At 37.3% G+C, this 21,375-nt stretch overlaps 2 protein-coding genes across 2 annotated transcripts; both read left to right on the top strand.

Moving 5' to 3' along the window:
• Positions 1–3,145: 3,145 nt before the first annotated feature.
• Positions 3,146–4,084, top strand: LOC123949171 (olfactory receptor 52J3). Its single transcript, XM_046016525.1, has one exon. It carries the CDS (start codon positions 3,146–3,148, stop codon positions 4,082–4,084), a length of 939 nt encoding a protein of 312 aa, XP_045872481.1.
• Positions 4,085–12,912: 8,828 nt separating this feature from the next.
• LOC123949173 (olfactory receptor 52J3-like) lies at positions 12,913–18,907 on the top strand. The gene is made up of 2 exons (XM_046016527.1): positions 12,913–13,826; positions 18,901–18,907. The coding sequence occupies exons 1-2, from the start codon at positions 12,913–12,915 to the stop codon at positions 18,905–18,907; spliced, it is 921 nt and encodes a 306-aa protein (XP_045872483.1).
• The last annotated feature ends 2,468 nt before the right edge of the window (positions 18,908–21,375 follow it).

The following is a 21,375-nucleotide window of genomic DNA, read 5'->3' as shown; positions in this document are numbered from 1 at the left end:
GAAAATAAAATATATTTTTTAAAGATTTTATTAATTTGAGAGAGAGAGATCAGGAGCACATTGAGGGGAGGGGCAGAGAATGAGGGAGAAGAAGCCTTTCAGCTCAGCAGGGAGCCTAATTGCTTGATCCCAGGACCCTGGGATCAGGACCCCAACCTAAGGCAGATGCTTAACTGAGCCACCCAGGTGCCCCTGAAAAGAAAATATTTAATGTTATTGCAGATTTTAGAAGAAAAATGGCTACAGAGTTGGTAGTAATTGGTGATTCCTAAACTTTCTCTGCCTGAGTAATATCAATGCAGCTGTTCCTGTGAACTGGTCTTTAATTATAATCATAAGAAACGGTTATGAGGTTATGATTGACCACTTACTATGTATAGGACACTGTTCTAAATGCCTCAGAGACATTTATTTTGTATCTCAAATGTACCCAATGAGAAAGACAATATTTTGATTCCATTTTATAGTTAAGGAAACTGAGGCACAGAAATGACACATAAGTCACCCAAAATCACGCAGTTAATGTGGCAGAGCCAGAACTTGAACCAACACTCTGGTACCGGGATTGAAACTTAGGCACTTATCAATAGGACTTTTGAAATTTGTGCAGGTGAAATTGTGGTAGTGATAGGGAATTCATGCTCAGAAAATAGTGTGGAAAAATGATCATGGATCTCTGTCCTTAGTGCTACTTAGGGAAACTCAAAGCAGCTTTATGAGAGGTGGTTGGAAAAAACTTAGTGAAAATAGTAAAATGAAAAAAAAAAAAGACTTCTATACTAGTTCCAATATTCGAATTTAAATTACCTAGTTCTATTAAAGAAATAAATGAAAAAAATGGGCAAATAAAAAAATAGGCCAATTTCTTCTCTATGTAGGTCAGTAAGCCCTCGAATTGGACCACAGTGCCGCATTCACACGGAGAGACAGTCTGTTTTCACATGTGTCAAGTACAGATGACAAAAACCATGTGCTTTATCCCTACTTTTCAACTTTTCCTTCCATATCCTTCAGTTTGCTTTTATGTTCCTTGGGATTTTTGGTCTGGGGAATAGAATCTGGAGGTCTATGCGCAATCTCCAAGGACTCAATCCCAGAGCTTCACATAAAGCTGGGATTAAAATGGGATGTTTTCTTAGAAATATCCCTTAGGTGCTAGGAGCCTAACATAAAGGCACTCCCCATGAAGTCCTCAGAGAGAGGTATAAGCGCTGCCCTGCTTGATGCTGTGTGGAGGCCTCGATTCCTATGGAAGGAAAATGTGACTTAGCGGCTGGTGTCTGGTGAACAGGTGTGGCAGGAAATGCAGAGATCCGTGGGCAGAGCAGCCTGAAAGCTGGACCAAGTGGCCAATTGCACCAGGCAGGAAAAAAACCAAAATTGTATCTTTAAATGGGGATGAGATTATCTTTAAATGGGATGATATTATGTTTAAAAGTCCCTGGAAGACGCAATGCCCTTAATATCATCCTGTCAGTTTGCATTGGGTGAAATCAATTTCCATGTCAGTAGGAAGGGATGAAGCCAGTGGAGAGCTGCTGTCATGAGTGGGCTCCTAGTGTTGTTCTGTGTTAAACAACAGGGACTTTCCAACGTGGCCTTGGCCATCACCCTTCTAGACAATGGTTTCTTACTTGGCCAGGGTGTTTACATTTTTAACAGACAAAGACAAGTCTGTGCACTTTGAAGCACTGTTCTTTCTTCATTGGACTGAACTCAGAAGTGATAGTTTATTTTTTTTAACTTGATATGTTTTCTACACTTAATAAATATAAAAATGATAAAGTGAAGCTATTACAAGGACAAAAATGAATATCTGTTTAAAAAAATTATTTATTTATTGAAAGTGAGAGAGCATGTGTCCGTGGGGGAGGAGCACTGGCAGAGGGAGAGAGAGAGAACCTCAAGCAGACTCCATGCTGAGCGTGGAGCCCAGTGCAGGACTCAGTCTCTCCACGCTGAGGTCATGGCCTGAGTTGAATCAAGAGTTGGACGCTTAACTGAGCCACCCAGGTGCTCCTATCTCTGCTTTATTTTTGATTACAACTGCTGACCCATACATTCCAGGGCAAGTTCCTTCACCTCATTCTGAGCGGTTTGATGCATTCTGTAGTATTTTGAAGGCATTCCTTAAGTGTCTTTCTCCATACCCTTCAGATCATTGCAGAACTAGATTCTTCTCTATTGACACACGATTGTCCACGCAAGCTGCAAAAAATATCTTTTCTAGTACCAAAATCATTTGAGGTTTTTACCCAACTCACCTCTCTTCCCAGGGTCTTGGACTGGTAAGGGAAGTATCCAAGTGTTGGCTCCGTAGCAGTGGTAAAATGAACACCGATAAGATAACAGGTGCTCTGGGTGTACTGGATACGCTGTGAGAGTGAACAGGTGTGACATGGTATTAGACAACCCTTCTTTGCCCTTTCCCACCTGATACTCGGTGCTGCCTGTAAATCATAACAGTTCCTGTTTCTACTCCTGGCCAGGCATCCCAAGGGGTCGCCCTTATTATCTGATTTGGTGTGAATGAGAGGCTGCTGGGCCAGGGTCAGAGTTTTTACAGATCAGTCAGAAGAATTCAGATTTTAATTGTGTGAGTACCTATACTCCTGGATCTAGAATTTATTTTCATTATGATTTTTTAAAGGTATTTTCTTTCTTCCTTTCTCTATTTCTGTCTTTTTTTGCTTAAAGGTATTTTTGACTGCCTCTGTAGTATATTAACTTGACCTCATCTATAGTCTTGGTTTTGCCAATGTCACTCATCAAAGTGATATTTCCCAGAGTGGAATCACATCTATTCTCCTTCAGAGTGAATCATAAGCTCTAATTACTAGAAATATTCACTGAGCTTGTGGCAAGCCTCCATATTTGGGATTAGAACTCAAACAGCAGGCAGGGGGGAAACTTTGAATATGACCTCAACCTGCCTTATCAAATGGCTGTGAGGTATCTCATATATGTCCTTCATTGGCACACTTACTATGTATTAGGCTTGACATCAGCTCTATCCTGAAACACTGAGCCAGCAAGTGACATGACATCCCCTTCAGACTTTGATCTCTCTTCTGATCTCTTTATCTTGCTCTCTCTCATTTTTCCCTAGAAGAGGAGAATTTCAGCTCCTTTGACCAGTGACAACATGACATCCCAGAACAGGAGTATTTTTCACCCAACCACATTCTTCCTTGTTGGAATCCCTGGTCTGGAAGGAGCTCATGCTTGGATCTCCCTGCCTTTCTGCTCAGTTTACCTTGTGGCTTTACTGGGCAATGCCACAATTCTGCTGGTCATCAAGACAGAGCAGAGCCTTCAGAAAGAGCCCATGTTCTACTTTCTGGCCCTCCTTTCAACTTTCGATTTGGCCCTTTCCACAACCTCTGTGCCCCGCATGCTGGGTATCTTCTGGTTTGATGCTCATGAGATTAACTTTGGGGCTTGTGTGTCCCAGATGTTTTTGATCCATACTTTTACTGGCATGGAAGCTGAGATCTTGCTGGCCATGGCCTTTGACCGCTATGTGGCCATCTGTGCTCCACTCCACTATACGACCATCTTGACATCCCGGGTGCTTGTGGGCATCAGCATGTGTATTGTGGTTCGTCCAGTTGTGCTTACACTTCCCATGGTGTATCTCATTTACCGCCTGCCATTTTGTCAGGCTCATGTAATAGCTCATTCCTACTGTGAGCACATGGGCATCGCAAAACTGTCCTGTGGAAACATCCGTATCAATGCCATCTATGGGCTCTTCGTGGTTTCCTTCTTTGTCTTGAATCTGGTCCTTATTTGCATCTCCTATGTCTACATTCTGAGAGCTGTCTTCCACCTCCCATCACAGGATGCTCGGCTAAAAGCGCTCAGCACGTGTGGCTCTCACGTTGGGGTCATCTGTGTTTTCTATATCCCCTCAGTGTTCTCCTTCCTCACTCACCGATTTGGGCACAACATACCACGCTACATTCACATTCTTGTTGCCAACCTCTATTTGGTTATCCCACCTTCACTCAATCCCATCATTTATGGTGTAAGGACCAAACAGATTCGAGAGCGAGTACTCCGTGTCTTCATCAAAAAATAAGACTCATGACATGTTCTTTTACTAAGGATTTTGTTGCATCTAGAAAAACATGTGTGTTCTTGCTTTAACAAACATCTCCTAGTCCTAATATGTTGCTTCCAGGTTGAGATACAATTTGACTTATTCCTAGCTGCTGACTAATGGATTCTAAGACTTGTGGAAACGTCACTGGATCTCAAGTTAAAAGGCTTATGGGGTGTCTTGGATGGAGTTGTATGGCCTCTGTCTGCATGTCTTCATGCAGAGTCCTTTATAGGAGAAAGTTTCTCTTTTTCTGGGTAAAGAACATATTATACTGTTATTTATTTATTTATTTGCATTCTGTAATTAGAGAAATGTGGCACTGGAAATTTGACCCTGTATCCTACTTCACGGGTTCATTGGTTTGTCATTCATTCATGCATTCACTTTATTATTCCTTTCATTTACATTCATTTTGTGTTTGTTGTATGTCTTGGATAATTCTAATTGGTAGGGATATATCCATGAACCAAGCTAGCACAAAATGTCTGGCTTGTGGAGCTCGAATTGTGTTATGTTCTTTAAAAAGAGCAAACTTCATAAATTCAAAAAAAAAATCTTTGCCAATCTGTGGCTTGAAGTGGAATGATCTGCCAAACATGTAAGATTCAGTGGAATGATAGCCAAAACAAACATGTAATTTTGAAAGTACTTCTTTTTTTTATTTTTTAGGTTTATTTAGTTATTTGAGAGAGAGAGAGTGGGGAGGAAGGGCAGAGGGAGAGAGAGAGAATCTCAAACAGACTTCCCACACTGTGCACAGAGCCTGATACAGGACTCAATCTCAGGAACCTGGGATCATGACCTCTGGTGAAATCAAGAGTTGACACTTAACCAACTGAGCCAACTAAGTGCCCCTCAAAACTCTTTCTTACATATCAACAGCACCACATCACTGACTGTCTCCCTCTAGTCAGGCCCATAAATACAAGTTTGGTTTTTATAGTTCAATCATGTATAGTATTTTCTCTATTTATGTGATGCATGTTGACCTTTGCCTATCATTTTATTCACTTTTTTTCTCTCAGTCTGCATTTGACCATGAAATACTCCCTTCCCAAATGCAAGGGCTCTCATTCTAGACCCCTGATCTATCTCTCGTTCCTCCACTGACTTTAATGTATAAGTTCTCAAGCCAGTCTATGAATAGTCACCATTTTTTGATCCTACTGATGACTTTCAGTTAATTCAATAGTAATATTTCCCAAAGATCAAGCAATGACCTCTTGCATCATCAAACTTGTCATATTGCTTTACATTAAAATTTTTTTCTTTTTCAGATTATGAAAAAAACTAAAGTAAATGTATAATGCAGATCTTTGTTCCTACAACTCATGAATTAATGACCTTCAACATTGAACTCATCTCAAATATGTTGCTCAATAAAAATATACACAGAATAAAGGTGGAAATTATTTTCAACTCTGCTCCAATACAAATTTTGTCCTATTTCTCCAGAGGCAAAATGTATCATTTGTTTATCTGACACATAGTACAGAAATTTTTAATTTTATAACCATCGCAATTTTTTTAAGAGATTTTTATTTATTTATTTGACAGACAGAGAGATCACAAGTAGGCAGAGAGGCAAGCAGAGAGAGAGAGAGCGTGCAGGAAGCAGGCTCCCTGCTGAGCAGAGAGCCTGATGTGGGGCTCCATCCCAGGACCCTGAGATCAGGACCTGAGCCGAAGGCAGAGGCTTAACCCAGGTGCCCCAGTCACAGTGTTTTAATTAGGTCATTTGTTATTTATTTATATGGCTTAAAATATTTCATGTTTTATTTTTTAACATTTGGTTTTACCTATACAGTCATCTCTTAATTAATAGATATTCACATTATTATTTTTTAATTAGAAAGCATACTGCATTTCCTTGCATTTATTTCTTAGTGTATTTTAAGATGTTTATGCAGGTTTTTATAATTTTCAGTAAAATTATTGAGTAGCAGAATTGTCAATAAGAACATATTTCTGATTTCTTCATCATTGTTTTTGATCACTTCTTAAAAATTTCACATGTATTGCATGGGGCACTGGGTGAGGTGCATAAACAATGAATTTTGGAACACAAAAAAATAAATAAAATAAATTTTTAAAAAAATTTCATATTTTTCAATACTTTCCTTTTTTCTAACTTTCTTGCTTCCTTAATTTAACTTTGTTCTCTAGCATTAGTCAAATATTAGTTTTCTAGTTATAGTAATTTGTAGCCACCCTACTCTGAACAAAACAAAAATTTTAGCCTTCTTTTGCTTTGTCCTGTTCTTGTACATCTATATCTTTCATTTTGGAATTACCTGGAACTGTGTTTCTAGGCTTAAAAACCTTCTTAAATGGCCATTTTATTTGATCATATATATTTTTAATTATTCCTTTCTGCAATAAATCTTCATGATTATTTTCTTGCTCTGGGATTCACAGCGTTTGTGGAGAATATCTCTTTTTCCCACTGCCACAACCCCACCTCATTGGTAATATTAATTGCATTTTCATGGCTAAATATGTCCTCATCTGCTCTCATATTTGAAAAATAAATTAAAAATTAATAGAATTTTGGAACTAAGTTCTATTCCACAACCTTTCTGAATTCATTGTTCAACTTGTTTTCCTGCAACTAAAGTTGTTAGTGGAAAATACGCCAGTTATTTTTCTACTCTTTTGAAAGATTTTTTCTCTTTTTCTTGGAATCAACTTTATTTCAGTGTTCTGAAATTTCATTATGAGTCTAGGTTTATAAATTTTTTAAAAAAGGCATGTTCAGTATTCAATCAGTCCTTCTTTTCTTACATGATATATACCATATATCTATTACTTCTAGATATTTCTCTATCTATTACGTTTCAAACTTTATTTCTTTAAATAGTTCCTTCCCCACTTACCACCATATTCTTTTGTAAATATGTAAAAATAAGGTTGGGACACCTTACCTTTATTCCATGTATTCCATGTATTTTAACTTTTCTTTCCTTCCATTATTTATTTATTTATTTTACTAAGGTCCTAAAAATATGTCTATTCTTAAAACCCCCAATTTTTATTTTCAGCAGTTTCCATCCTATTCTTTAGTCCCTTAATGTAATTATTTCAACACTTAAATTTTCTGTTTGATCCTTTTCTTAAAATTCAAATTCAATTATCCAACACATAGCACATCATTAGTTTCAGATGCAGTGTTCAACCATTCATCAGTTGCATATAACACCCAAGCTCATCACATCCTGTGCCCTCCTTAATGCCCATCACCCAGTTACTTCATCCCCCCAACCACCTTCCCTTTAGCAACCTTCAATTAGTTTCCCATAGTTCAGAGTCTCACATGGTTTGTCTCCCTCTCTGATGACTTCCCATTCAGTTTTCCCTCCCTTCCCTTATGGTCTTCTCCCCTGTTTCTTATACTCCACATATGAGATCTTTTTAATAAAAAAATACCTTTCTTCATGATTGCAATTCTCTCTCTCTCTCCTCTCTTTAAGGCTGCTAACTACACGCATTTTAAAACTCTGTTTACTTTTAGTTCGATTTTATACAGTTTCTTATTATATTGTTAGTTCTTTTTAAATTTTGTTAATAATCTTTGGACATTTGGTGACTATTTACTGTGAGTTTTTCTTTGCCATTTTAGTTTCTTGGTAGGCTTTTCAAACACCCTGGCTAAGCAATGTTTTCAGGTCGGATTTCTTAGAAAGCACATTCTGAGATGGAGATTTGCCTGGAGGCAGAATCATGTCCCTTTAAAGAGGTCCTCATCCTAATCTTCAGAATTTGTGAATATGTTCAGTTTCATGGCAAAGAAGAACTAAATTTGCACAGGGAATTAAGGTTAATCATGATAGGGAGAGTGTCTTGGACTATTGAAGCAGAGCCGATGTAGTCATAAGTCCTCGAAAATGGAAGATAATAGAAACAGAAAACAGAGCCAGAGAAAGATGGGATGACTGAATTGTGTAATTATTTACACATTATTTTACAAGATTTTATGTAAATTCTAGTGGACACACAGTGTGATATCAGTTTTAGGAATGGGAATCAGTGATTCAACACTTCCATACATCACCTGTGTTCATCATAAGTGCCCTCCATAACCCCCATCATCCACTTAACCCATCCCCTCCAACTCTGCTCCAGCAACCCTCAGTTTGTTTTCTATAGTTAATAGTCTGCTTTATGGTTCACCTCTTTCTTTTTTTCCCTGCTATGTTCATCTGTTATGTTTCTTAAATTCCACATATGAGTGAAATCATATGATGTTTTTCTTTTTCAGACTGACATATTTCACTTAGCATTCTACACTCTAGCTTCATCCAGGTCATTGCGAATGGCAAAAAAAAAAAAAAAATCCCATTCTTTTTGATGGCTTAGTAATATTCCATTGCATATATGTACCACAATTCCTTTATCCATTCATCAGCTGATGGGCATTTGGGCTCTTTCCATAACTTGGCTATGGTTGATAATATCGCTATGAACATTCGGGTGCGTTTACACGTTCGCAACAAAGTAGCAGCAATATCATATGTGTAGGACTTAAAACTTCATTCCTGGCTCTGAAAATGGAGAAGAGAGCCATGAGTTAAGGAATGTAGGTAGCCTATAGAAGCTGGAAAAGGTAAAAAACAAAAACAAAAACAAACAAAAACAAAAAAGTTCTCCTCTAGTGTCTCCAGAAACAGATGCAGACCTGCTGAAAACTCGTTTTTAGCTCAGTGAGATATGCATCAGCTTTCTAACAAACTGAACTGTAAGATAATAAATTTACATTGATTTAAGGCACTACATTCCTGGTAATTTATCAAGCGGCATTAGAAAACGAATAACAGCTTTGCTCCCAAGATCAGCACCAGGGAGAAGTGAATGAAGAAAGAGGGAGAAAATGATTTGTAATGAAATATGAACAAAAGTGTCAGCCAGAAGTTTACACAGGAGTGATGAAACTGGAGTGGCCCTTCATTGTTGTCCTCATTGGGGTAAATCCAGTAAGCTTTATGCTCCTTCATCAACCAGGCATTATGGGGGCTCTCTGGGAGGGGGATTTGACCTCAGCTGAGGAAGGTCCATTAGACAATAGAAACAAAGGGGGCCACAATCTCAGTAGTTAGGTGATTGAGAACTTTAGATCTGAAAGGAGGGTGTAGATGACACACTGTAGCATCCAGGGTAGGAGTTTTGTGTGGTAGAGACACTACTGTGGAACTCCACCTAATTCTTTTTTTTTTTTTTAAAGATTTTATTTATTTATTGATAGTCAAAGATCACAAGTAGGCGGGGTGGGGGGGAGAGCAGGCTCTCCACTGAGCAGAGAGCCTGATGTGGGGCTCAATCCAGGACCTTGAGATCATGACTCAAGCCAAAGGCAGAGGCTTTAACCACTGAGCCACCCAGGTGCCCCGAAACTCCACCTAATTCTTTAGGAACTTGCCTTTTGATGCTTTTTGCCTCTGGTTTTTCTCAAGACAGAAACCTTCACATCCCTTCTGTGTGTTTGAAATCTAACTACTCCTTGTGTTTGCAGGTATATGCTAGACTGCTCACTCTTGTCCTTTTTTTTTTTTTTTTAAGATTTTATTTATTTATTTGACAGACAGAGATCACAAGCAGGCAGAGAGGCAGGCAGAGAGAGAGGAGGAAGCAGGCTCCCTGCTGAGCAGAGAGCCCCATGTGGGGCTCGATCCCAGGACTCCGGGATCATGACCTGAGCCGAAGGCAGAGGCTTTAACCTACTGAGCCAGCCAGGCGCCCCCACTCTTGTCCTTTAATGACTGTTTCTATTGATTTTGAAGACACATATATATATGCGTGTATATATATACACACACACACACCCCCATACACACACACACACCTATCTTTAGATATATCACTTAGTTTTAACTTATCTATCACTTAGTTTTAACATCAGTTTTAATATATCTGAAGCTTTCTGGGGAAATGACAATAGTTACATAGACTGCCATCTTGACAGCAGAAACCGTAGCATTTTTTAAAAGCTTGGGAAACCAATTTTTTTAAGATATCCTATTTGACAATAGGTCTAATCTGAGTGGAGTAATTTTTTCAGTTAGTATTCATTTACTCACTGTGCCAATTGTCTGGCAAAGAAGTCTGTTAGTTTTTGTTTATCTCAAAATGTCTTTATAGGTAACTGAAGATGAAAAATAGAATTTGAGTATGCATTTGTAGTTGAATTTAGTAATCAAATACTTTCTATAATGAAAATCTTAGGCTCACATATGTTCCCTGGTGAACTCTATCCTATGTGTAAAGAGTAATTAATATCTCATAACAGTACAAACTCTTTCAAATCGTATGAGTGGGAAATCCAGTATCTGAACTGAATCAGATTTTCAGAGAGAAACCCAACTCTAAGATTGGATATATTCACCACTTCTCTCTGTGGCTTCTGTGACATAGATATAATAAACTGTCAAGGAGGAAGATTGAGAATATCAATCATGGACAAAGGATAGTGGGACCAAAAACTCACAGATGTCATTTCATAGTCAAGCATTCAGTGAACCTAGGGCACGTGGTCAGAACAGTGCAGGGAGATAGCGAGTACTCAGGTTGAAAATGGGATTTCCTACACCAGGATATTATTTTTGAAATTAGAATATGGGTTAAGTACACTTTGATCTAAGAAACAACAATCCATAGAATTAGGCTGCAAAATATTACTTAGAGGGAGATAGGATGTATCTATCTTTATATCATATAATAATGATAATATTTGTGTGTTTTTGCCCCACATTTGTAGTTTTCTCTCTATAAATTCCTATTCATGCCACTTTTTCATAAGCCTTTGTTTCTCTAAATCATAGTCTAGGAGTTTTGCCCACAATCTCAGAGGATTTGGTCCCAGGGCATAATTTACACTAGAAAACTGAGTTCTAATTTTATAAGCAGCTAAAGCCTCAGCATAAAATGACTCTCCTTGGACTGTATTTTTTTTTTAAAGCACACAGAGCTGTGCTACTTGAGATTTTCCTTGGGTCTCTATTCCTGTGGAAGAATGGATCATCAAAATCAAAGATGAATTTTATTTTGACTTCAGTGTGTACTGCAGTCAAAAGAAAGGGAGATGGTCAAAGGTAGCTGAGAAGAGCTACTGGCTTGTGATATGATATGACATGCATCATGTGGTCCAATTTCTGAATCTAATTGGGGAAGAAACTTGCCATATATATATATATTTTAACTGAAAACTTTTTTCATTGTATTTTTTATTTTTTTTACTGTTTTAAGTTTAACCTTGCAACTTTTCAACTTTTAAATGGAGATTGGGTGTCTTTGAAAATATTGAGAAGATCCAAGGCATTATGATTATACAGTTGGTCGATAAAGTATCATTTTTCTTTCTGCTATGGGTTATAGGGAATGAATGAGATGGATCCCCAAAACACAGTGGAAACCTGAGGTGAGCAGTGCCATGTTATTGAGAGTTTATTTTCAGAGAGAAACCCAAGGCAGGTGTTTGGGGGTTAGAAGGCTGGTTCCTGGCTAGCATCCCACTACTGGACAGTGGCTATTACCTAGAGTTTCCGTTCTTAAAAAAAGCACAAATAAGGGAGGCATTGCAAAATACAGCTCTTCTATCTCCCCTCCTCAAACACACACACATCTAATCTTATAATGCATATAACATTTTTTTACCTTGTTATGCTTCCCAGAGAAATATGAAGCTATATAACAGATAAGTCTGTGCTACTATTTCTGATCTCGAACCACGCTGTCTCAAGGTGGAGACCTAGAGAATGTCCATTTATTTCATTATTTGAGCTTATGAGTGACTAGGTGCTTCATCATTTTGAAGGCATTGAAAAAGCCACCTTCTCTGTGCCCTTTAAAAAACTACAGAGAGCAGTTCTGTACAGACTTTGTTTTCCAGACAGTTTTATGCTGCTCAAATGCCTTCTTCAGGTCCTTGCCTACTATAGCCTTCTAGGCAGTCTTTTACCCACATTCCTAGTTCATCAGGAAGAAGGAGTGAACGCAGGACATGCTCATTCTGTAGCAGTTGTAAACTTGGCAGGTTTTCCCAGAGGAACTGATATGGCATGGAGAGTAAATGAAGAAGCTTTCAAATACTGCTAGAAATCACCATTTCCTTAACACTCTAGAATGCAATAGCTATGCAATGGGTTGGTCTTGGGAACACAGAGACATGAACAAAAATAAATAAAAGGTTTATCGTTATCTTTCTTTCTGGGATGTTTCAAGTATAGAGGTGGATGACCTAGTCTGTGCTTTTGATTGTGGCAATGTACTTCTGATATTCTGCTTATCTTGGACAGAATGTTTGGCCGGATCTTGGCATTTTCTCTATGTCAATAATTGATGAATGAATCATTAGATAATTTCTGCATTTCCTAATTACAGAAGTGTCTTGTACATCTGTTGCCTGTCACGTTGCTTCTAGCTGGTCTTTCGCCTCTTGGATTATATCTGCATTTCCATGTGTGCATCCTTGAGTTTTTGCATATCTCTCTTCAGACAGGAGCTTTACAAAAGGTTATAGAGCAGACAAAATTGTTCCATATTTAATAGCACATTCTGTGTCTTATAATTTTGCCATTGGCTTGCTGATAAGCCTTGTGGGTTAAAAGAAAGAGGATTGAATTCTTTGAGAGTGGCCCATTCACACGAGTATTCTTTGGCTTATAATAACAAGATACATTAACAAGTCCTTTCAAATAGCAACCCTTTCATTTTCAGTATATATCGGAGCATTAAGCTAGTCATTTTCATGACCGCCTTCAAACTTTTTTTCCCTCTTTCTAGGAATGACATCTCCTTCTCTGTTATTTGGAAGGATGTTTTATCCCAACAGGAGTATTTTTCATCCAACCACATTCTTCCTCACTGGAATCCCCGGTCTGGAAGGGGCTCATGCCTGGATCTCCCTGCCTTTCTGCTCGGCTTACCTTGTGGCTTTACTGGGCAATGCCACAATTTTGCTGGTCATCAAGATGGAGCAGAGCCTGCGGAAGGAGCCCATGTTCTACTTCCTGGCTCTCCTTTCAACTATCGATTTGGCCCTTTCCACAACCTCTGTGCCCCGCATTCTGGGTATCTTCTGGTTTGATGCTCATGAGATTAGCTTTGGGGCTTGTGTGACCCAGATGTTTTTGATCCATGCCTTCACTGGCATGGAGGCCGAGGTCCTAGTGGCCATGGCCTTTGACCGCTATGTGGCCATCTGTGCTCCACTCCACTATAGAACCATCTTGACATCTTGGGTTTTGGTGGGTATCAGTGTATGCATTGTGTTTCGTCCAATTCTATTTATACTTCCCATGGTGTTTCTCATTTACCGCCTGCCCTTCTGTCAGGCTCATGTAATAGCTCATTCCTACTGTGAGCACATGGGCATCGCAAAACTGTCCTGTGGAAACATCCGTATCAATGTCATCTATGGGCTCTTCGTGGTCTCTCTCTTTTTGCTGAACCTGGTCCTTATTTGCATCTCCTATGTCTACATTCTGCGAGCTGTCTTCCGCCTCCCATCACAGGATGCTCGGCTAAAAGCACTCAGCACATGTGGCTCTCACGTTGGGGTCATCTGTGTTTTCTATATCCCCTCAGTGTTCTCCTTCCTCACTCACCGATTTGGACACAACATGCCACGCTACATTCACATTCTTGTTGCCAACCTCTATTTGGTTATCCCACCTTTACTCAACCCCATCATTTACGGTGTAAGGACCAAACAGATTCGAGAGCGAGTGCTCTGTTTCTTTGCTAAAATGTAGGTACTCTTACATTTGTTTACCAAGAGTTTTGACACAGCAAGGAAAATGTGGGTTCTTTTCAGAGATTTTTCTCTGCCTAAATTTATTGCTGCCGTATTATATTTCAGAACATTTGATCTTGGCCCATTGTTGATTCTATGATTTGAATAATCTTCAAATATTTCAAGTTCAAGGACTAATTCCTTGGGAGGAAGAACTGTTCGTATTATTTTACTCTGTGTGAGAGTGAACACTCCAAGAATTGACCCTTCCCATCATTAGTTTGCAATGCGTTTTTTTTTCTCCCCCCTATTTTTAAATCTTACTTTTCTCTCTGTTCAACAAAATAAAACAAGGAAACATACAACAAATACCTTTGTTATCACAACATGGAATTAAAAACTATTATTACTGTGGCTTATTTATCTTGAATGCTATTCTTAATCAAATACATGAGACATTTAATTTGAAACGACTTGTGAGTCTTATCCCACCCAGTTCCCGTTTTGTCTTATCCTCAGAGATGGGAATGATCACTACATGTTTTTCATCTCTCTTAGAGTCTAAATTGATATTTTTAAATTCAATAATTTCTATGGGGTTTGGGATTAAAATTTTTCATTTCCTGTAAATGGTAATGCAGTGTGAATCATTTCACAGGGAGTTGTTTCACTTACTATTAAATTTAGAGATCTATGTTGATACATAGGGGATATAATGTTCCTTTCTAAATATACTAGAGTCTTTAATATGCATTTTATCTTTTCATATTTGAATATATATATTTTAGTTATTTTTAATTCAGAATCGATATCGTGACATCTTTAAGAATCATTTTTGTTCATATTTGAAAAATTTCTGAAGGTTCTACACTTAGAAAAAGTAGGATCATCAGATAGTAGGTTCCTGATTGAATAGGTCATGCACTTCTTTATTTTTATGGTGTTTATTTACTGATTTCCTTGCCTCCTCTCCAAGTTTCTGCCTAGCTTCTTAAGTCTCATAGCATGAATTTTTCATTACACTTGACAAAGTAACACTTTCTTATAAGCCCTTTATCTTTAATACCTTATTTTCATATGGCAGATTAAATTTTTAAATTAAATAAATACTGATTATATTACCTGTAACACATGAATTTATCACTTTCAAACTTAGGGCTTCTGCATGGATTTATTATATATCAATATCCCAACACCTGTTGTGAATGGGGTGTGTGTATGTAAAGTTTTACTTTTAATTCCAATCTAACTACAATTTATTTTGAGGTGAGATGTAAGAAAATGACATGCCTTTCTGTTTCTATTTCTAACCTGTTTAATAAATAAATGACTTAACTCATTACTTCAGAACTGATTTTTACCTATTCTTTCTTCATATTAAATTTCAATTTGTACAAGGGTCTGCTCTTCATTTATATAGTTGGTTTTTCTGTTCTTGAACCAGTATCACAAGGTTTTTCATCACTACAAAATTATAATATATTTTAATAGCTTTTAGAGCTAATTATTCTCCTACACTTTTCTCACTCTCCCTTTGTTCTTTAAACTAATTTGTAGAAAAATAAAATAACAGGCTGCTATTTTTTGTACATAAAAATACCCTGATGGAATTTTGAGTTCATTTATTATTTGGTTAATTTACTATCAATTAATTAAACAATGTGTTTTTAATTTCTTAAAGTATTAAGTGAGAATTAATTGTGCTCCTCACTTGGTCAGATGCAGATGATAAAATGTGCCTTGGTGAGTGACTGCACTGTGACCTTGCTAGCACTCTGTTTCCCACAATTCTCTTCCTTGTAAGTTTCCAGTTCAGAGTTGGTCACATCAGAAATGCATATGCTGTGGGAAGAAATGTGAAACAGCAGACGCTGTCTTCTGTGGTTCGATATTGTTTGCAGGCAGAGACAGAGAGACACACTGATACTAGAGGATTCTCATTTCTCCCCATGTCCTTCAGCAACACACAGCTCCCCACAGCTACTGACCTGTTTATCAACAGTGATCACAAATGCACCACCAGATATTTTACTGCAAACACAGAAGCAGTAGCCAGGAATAACAAACCATCTTAAATTTCTGCACTCACTTCCTTTATGATCCCATCCCAGAAACCGAGAGTATCGGTTTTCCGCAAACACCAACTCATTCATGCAGGCCTAATCTGGCTGGAAATTGGTTTTGGATCTTTCTTTTTCCCTACATCCTCCCACAATTGTATCTATTTCCTATAACAAATTCTTTATTCCTTAATACTCATAGTAGTTCTGAACCCTAACTGACATGAGAATACATACCAGAAGAGCTTCCCGGGTAATAAATTCTTTGTGGGGTTTTTTTTTAAATTCTATTTATTTATTTGAGAGAGAATGAGTGAGAGAGAGCATGAGAGACGAGAAAATCAAAGGGAGAAGCAGACTCCCCAAAGAGCTGGGAGCCCGATGCGGGACTCGATCCTGGAAGTCTGAGATCATGACCTGAGCGGAAGGCAGTCGCTCAACCAACTGAGCCACCGGGTAACAAATTCTGAAGAATGAAATTTGGCATTAGTTCCTCACCTAATTAGGCTTAGGGAAATAGGGCCTACGCTGCTATTGGCAAAGGGGACACTGGTGGTATGTAGAATATGGTGACAAACATATATTTTTACTTTCTACAAACAAGTGCTGAAAGAAGGCAAGGCTTTGAGTGTCCAAGTATTTCTGCCAAATATTTTTGGAAGAATGAGAAAAGTATAGATTTGCTCTTTCTGGGATAAACAAGCTGGAGAAAGAGGATAAAGGAAATAATGAGTCAATGACCTCAGGGCTTTAAATATCTAGCCTAAGGCCCAGGCAAGGAAACATAGTATGACTATATTAAACAAACAAACAAAACAAAACAAAACAAAAAAACCTTCCTAATGTTCTGCTAGGTCATTTTTTTAGAAAGAAATAGAACTCTAAAATTGGAATAGCATTATGTGAGTAGACTTCAGTGAAGCAAATCCTAAGTTCTGCCAACCCCCCTTTACTATTTGAAGCAGCTCTTCTTTTCTTGTATGAGGTACATAGTCTCCCCCTATTCAGAGAAAATATAATATCTTCCCCTGAGGTAACTGGCTTAAAATGGACTGGTGATCTATGCCATAAAAATTTCCACCACTCTGTATGGTTTCTGAGAATAGTGGTGTCTAATAGGAATAAAATGTGGGTCACTTATATTTTTAAAATTTTCTCTTGACCATGTTATGGAAGCTAAAAATAAGTAAAATTAATTCAATAGAATATTTAATCTAATTTAATATTATGCAAATGTATTTAAACATAAAATCAATAATATACATAACAATTAAATGTTTGCTATCATTTAAATGATAAAAGTAGGTTTTCTTAATCCAGTATTTAACACAAAACACAGCTTATTTTGTACACTAAATTTTCAATAGCTAAAATAAAATGCAAAACAAAGCATTATGTTGAACTGAAAAATATTTTATATGGCTTCAGACTTTAAACTTTAATTAAAATGAATAAAGATTAAAAATTCATTCCTTCAGTTGAATTTGCCACATTTCAGACGTTCAATAATCAGATATGGCTAGTGTCTAGTATGTGGGGAAGTACAATTCTAGATCTAAAATTGGATACAAATGCTAGAAGGATCCAGAGATAAAATACATTAACCAAAGAGCTATAAGATTTTGTCAGCTCATACAGATAAAGCCTGAGGAACATGTGTGATACAAAATTCTGAGTACTGGATCTGAGTGGAAGAAATATGACATAACATGAGGCTGAATTGCATCTAATATGAGGACCTTAAAGAGAGATTCTGGACCCACTGTATTTGAGAATGTTTGAATAGTTGACTGATACCTGTACTCAAAGATGGTCTTCAGTAAATGAACTGATATACCAGAATCTTCCTGATGAAAACCAGAAAGGAAAGTTTCCAAAGACTCAGGGAACATAGAATGTTAGAGTGGATTTATCATGCCTAATCAATGAGCCCTTAACGCTGCTCTAGAGTCCCTAAAAAACATTCTCCACATCATGACTGTGAGAAATATATTCCTGAGGAGAACCTAGCAAACCAGGAGAAGTTCTGTTTGGACTACTTTCAGCAGGTCAGGAATGATGTCAAGAATTTTTGCTGTCAGGCTGTGTTTCCTGAATTCAATCTTGAGACCACTCTGAAACCTGGAACCCATTGAACTGGAGGCTGTCTTCCCTTGAAGAAGGAGCTTACTGAACAGCTAGATATACACTTGTCTTCTTGAAAGGGACATGTGATCATTTATCATCAAGACAATGCATTGAAAAAGAAAAGCAGAGCTGGAGGCATCATAATTCTGAACTTCAAGCTCTATTACAAAGCTGTAGTCATCAAGACAGTATGGTACTGGCACAAAAACAGACACATAGATCAATGGAACAGAATAGAGAACCCAGAAATGGACCCATAACTGTATGGTCAACTAATCTTCAACAAAGCAGGAAAAAATATCCAGTGGAAAAAAGAGTCTCTTCTAAAATGGTTTTGGGAAAATTGGATAGCGACATGACAAGAATGGCACTTTCTTGCCCCATACACACAAATCAATCCAAAATGGGTGAAAGATCTGAATGGGAGACAGGAAACCATTAAATCTTAGAGGAGAACACAGGCAGCAATGAATTTGACCTCAGCTGCAGCAGCTTCTTACTAGTCAAGCCTCTGGAGGCACAGGAAAAAATGAGCTATTGGGATTTCATCAAGATAAAAATCTTTTGCACAACTAAAGAAACATTCATCAAATTTAAAGGCAACTTTGGAATGGAAAAAGATATGTGCAAATAACATAAGTAATAAAGGGTTAGTATCCAAAATCTATAAAGAACCTATCAAACTCAACACCCAAAACACAAATAATCCTGTTAAGAAATGGGCAGAAGACATGAAGACATTTTTTTCAAAGAAGACATTCAGATGACTCACAGACCCATGAAAAGATGCTCACCATCACTTATCATCAGAGAATTACAAATCAAAACCATGATGAGATACCAGCTCACAATGGTCAGAATGGCTAAAAGTAACAACCCAGAAAGTAACAGATGTTGGTGAGGATGCAGAAAAAGGAGAACTCCCCTACAACCCAGCAATTACATTACTTGCTATTTACACAAAGGATACAAAAATACTGATTCTGAAGGAGTACATGCCTCCTGATGTTTATAAAAGCATTATCAACAATAGCCAAATTATGGAAAGAGTACAAATGTCCCTCGACTGATGAATGAAGAAGAGGTGATACACACACACACAGGAATATTATTTAGCCATCAAAAATCTTGAAATCTTGAAATGCAATCTTGTCATTTGCAGATGGAGCTAGAGTGTATAATGCTATGCTAAATAAGCCAGTCAGAAAATGAGCAATATCACATGTTCGACTCCTATGTGGAATTTAAGAAACAAAACAGAGGAACATATGGGGAGGGGAAAAAAATGAGAGGGAAACAAACCATGAGAGACTCTTAAAGATTGGGAGCAAACTGAGGGTAAAATATATGAATGACAATTTTCTAATTACAAAAATAAGTATAAATATTTACATCAGAAGTTTGAAATAGTTACCAGCCTATAATATAAAATTACATCACACCAGATGCATTAAAATTTCAATTGATCAAAGGTAAAGGGAAAATAGAGGAGCTATAAGTAAGAAAATTCATAAACGAAAAGAGGAAAGACAACCTGGTCAGATACAATATTCTTAAAGACAACATAAATGGCAGTCAAGAATTAAATACTATTTTTATTATTCTGAAAAAAAAAACAGACTTAATCTCTTGACTAGAATAGCTTGGTACAGACACGATAGAGAAAAGTATGTTTTTTCAAAAAAAGAAAAATTAAAACTACTATATGATCATGCAACTCCACTTCTTGGTAAATACCTTAAGGAATAAGATCAGTAGCTCGGGGTGCCTGGGTGGCTCAGTGGGTTAAGCCTCTGGTCCTGGGATCAAGTCCTGCATTGGGTTCTCTGCTCAGCAGGGAGCCTGCTTCCTCCTTTCTCTCTCCCCAACTCCCTATCTGTCTAATTCTGATCTCTGTCAAACAAATAAATAAAATCTTAAAAAAAAAAAAAGATCAGTAGCTGAAAGAAATACGTGCACTCCTGAGTTCACTGGATCATTAGTCATGGTAGCCAGATAAGGAGACAACCTAAGTACCCATTGACAAATGAATAGATAAAGAAACTGTGGTACATGTAAACAATGGAATACTACTTAGTTTTAAAAAGAAAGAAAACTTTCCAAGAGGGTTTATGTTAAGTGAAATAAGCCAGACACAAAGACAAATACTACATTGTCTAATTTTTATATAGAATCTAAAAAAGTCAATCTCATAGAACCAGACAGTAGAACGGTGGCTAGGGAGGAGAAATATTCATAACGGGTACAATCTTTCCATTATAAGATGAATAGGTGCTTGGGATCTAATGTCTAACATGGCAACTGTAGTTAACAATACTGTATTGTTAAAGTTTGCTAGAGTAAATCTTAAGTTTTCTCACTACAAAAAACAAAAGGTAACTATGTGAGGTGATGGATGAGCTAATGAAATTGTGCAATCATTTCATAACATATATATAAAATCATAACGTGTACACCTTTAAAAATCACATTGGACAAGCTAAATATAGACCACTTTTATCAGTCATATTTCTATAAATCTGGAAGATCCCTTGTTAATTTATAATACCATATCCTCTAAATAACCTTAAAATGAAGATGAAACAAAGGGTTATTTTTAAGCAAAGAAAACTCACTACCAGAAAAAGTGTATCAGGTAATATTCAAGTTTTATTTCTTCAGACATGAGTAAAATCATTACAGATGAAATTTTAAAGATGCAAGAGGAATGAATAACAACAGACATAGCAAGTATTTCGAAACATTTAAATGAATGTTGACTTTCGAAAGCAATAACCTTATGTGCATAAGCTTCAAAGTTTATGAGAAGTAAATTAAACCAACAATAGTATATGTCAGAAAGCAGAAAAAGGAACTAATTTTTTTTATCCTTTATGAATAGAAAACAGTAAGACAGCCAGTTTATACTAAAATTTGATACATTTGAGACATCTGTAGGACAATGGGAAAAGTAACTGTAAATTTATGTATAAAATCAAAGCAAAGCCAGTAAGACTTACCAATCATGATTAAAAAATTCTGCCTCCATCAGAAAGGATGAGTACCCAACGTTTGTATCAACATGGTTGGGACTGGAAGAGATTATGCTGAGTGAAATAAGTCAAGCAGAGAGAGTCAATTATCATATGATTTCACTTATTTGTGGAGCATAAGAAATAACATGGAGGACATGGGGAGATGGAGAGAGGAAGGGATTTGGGGGAAATTGGAGGGGGAAATGAATCATGAGAGACTATGGACTCTGAAAAACAATCTGAGGGTTTTGGAGTGGTGGGGGGTGGGAGGTTAGGTGAGTCTGGTGGTGGGTATTATGGAGGGCATGTATTGTGTGGAACACTGGGTGTGGTACATAAACA

This window comes from Meles meles, chromosome 8 (genome assembly GCF_922984935.1).
Source record: "Meles meles chromosome 8, mMelMel3.1 paternal haplotype, whole genome shotgun sequence".
Classification (NCBI taxonomy): Eukaryota; Metazoa; Chordata; class Mammalia; order Carnivora; family Mustelidae; genus Meles; species Meles meles.
Note: the sequence above shows the minus strand (reverse complement) of the source record. Positions and strands in the feature narration are given on the sequence as shown.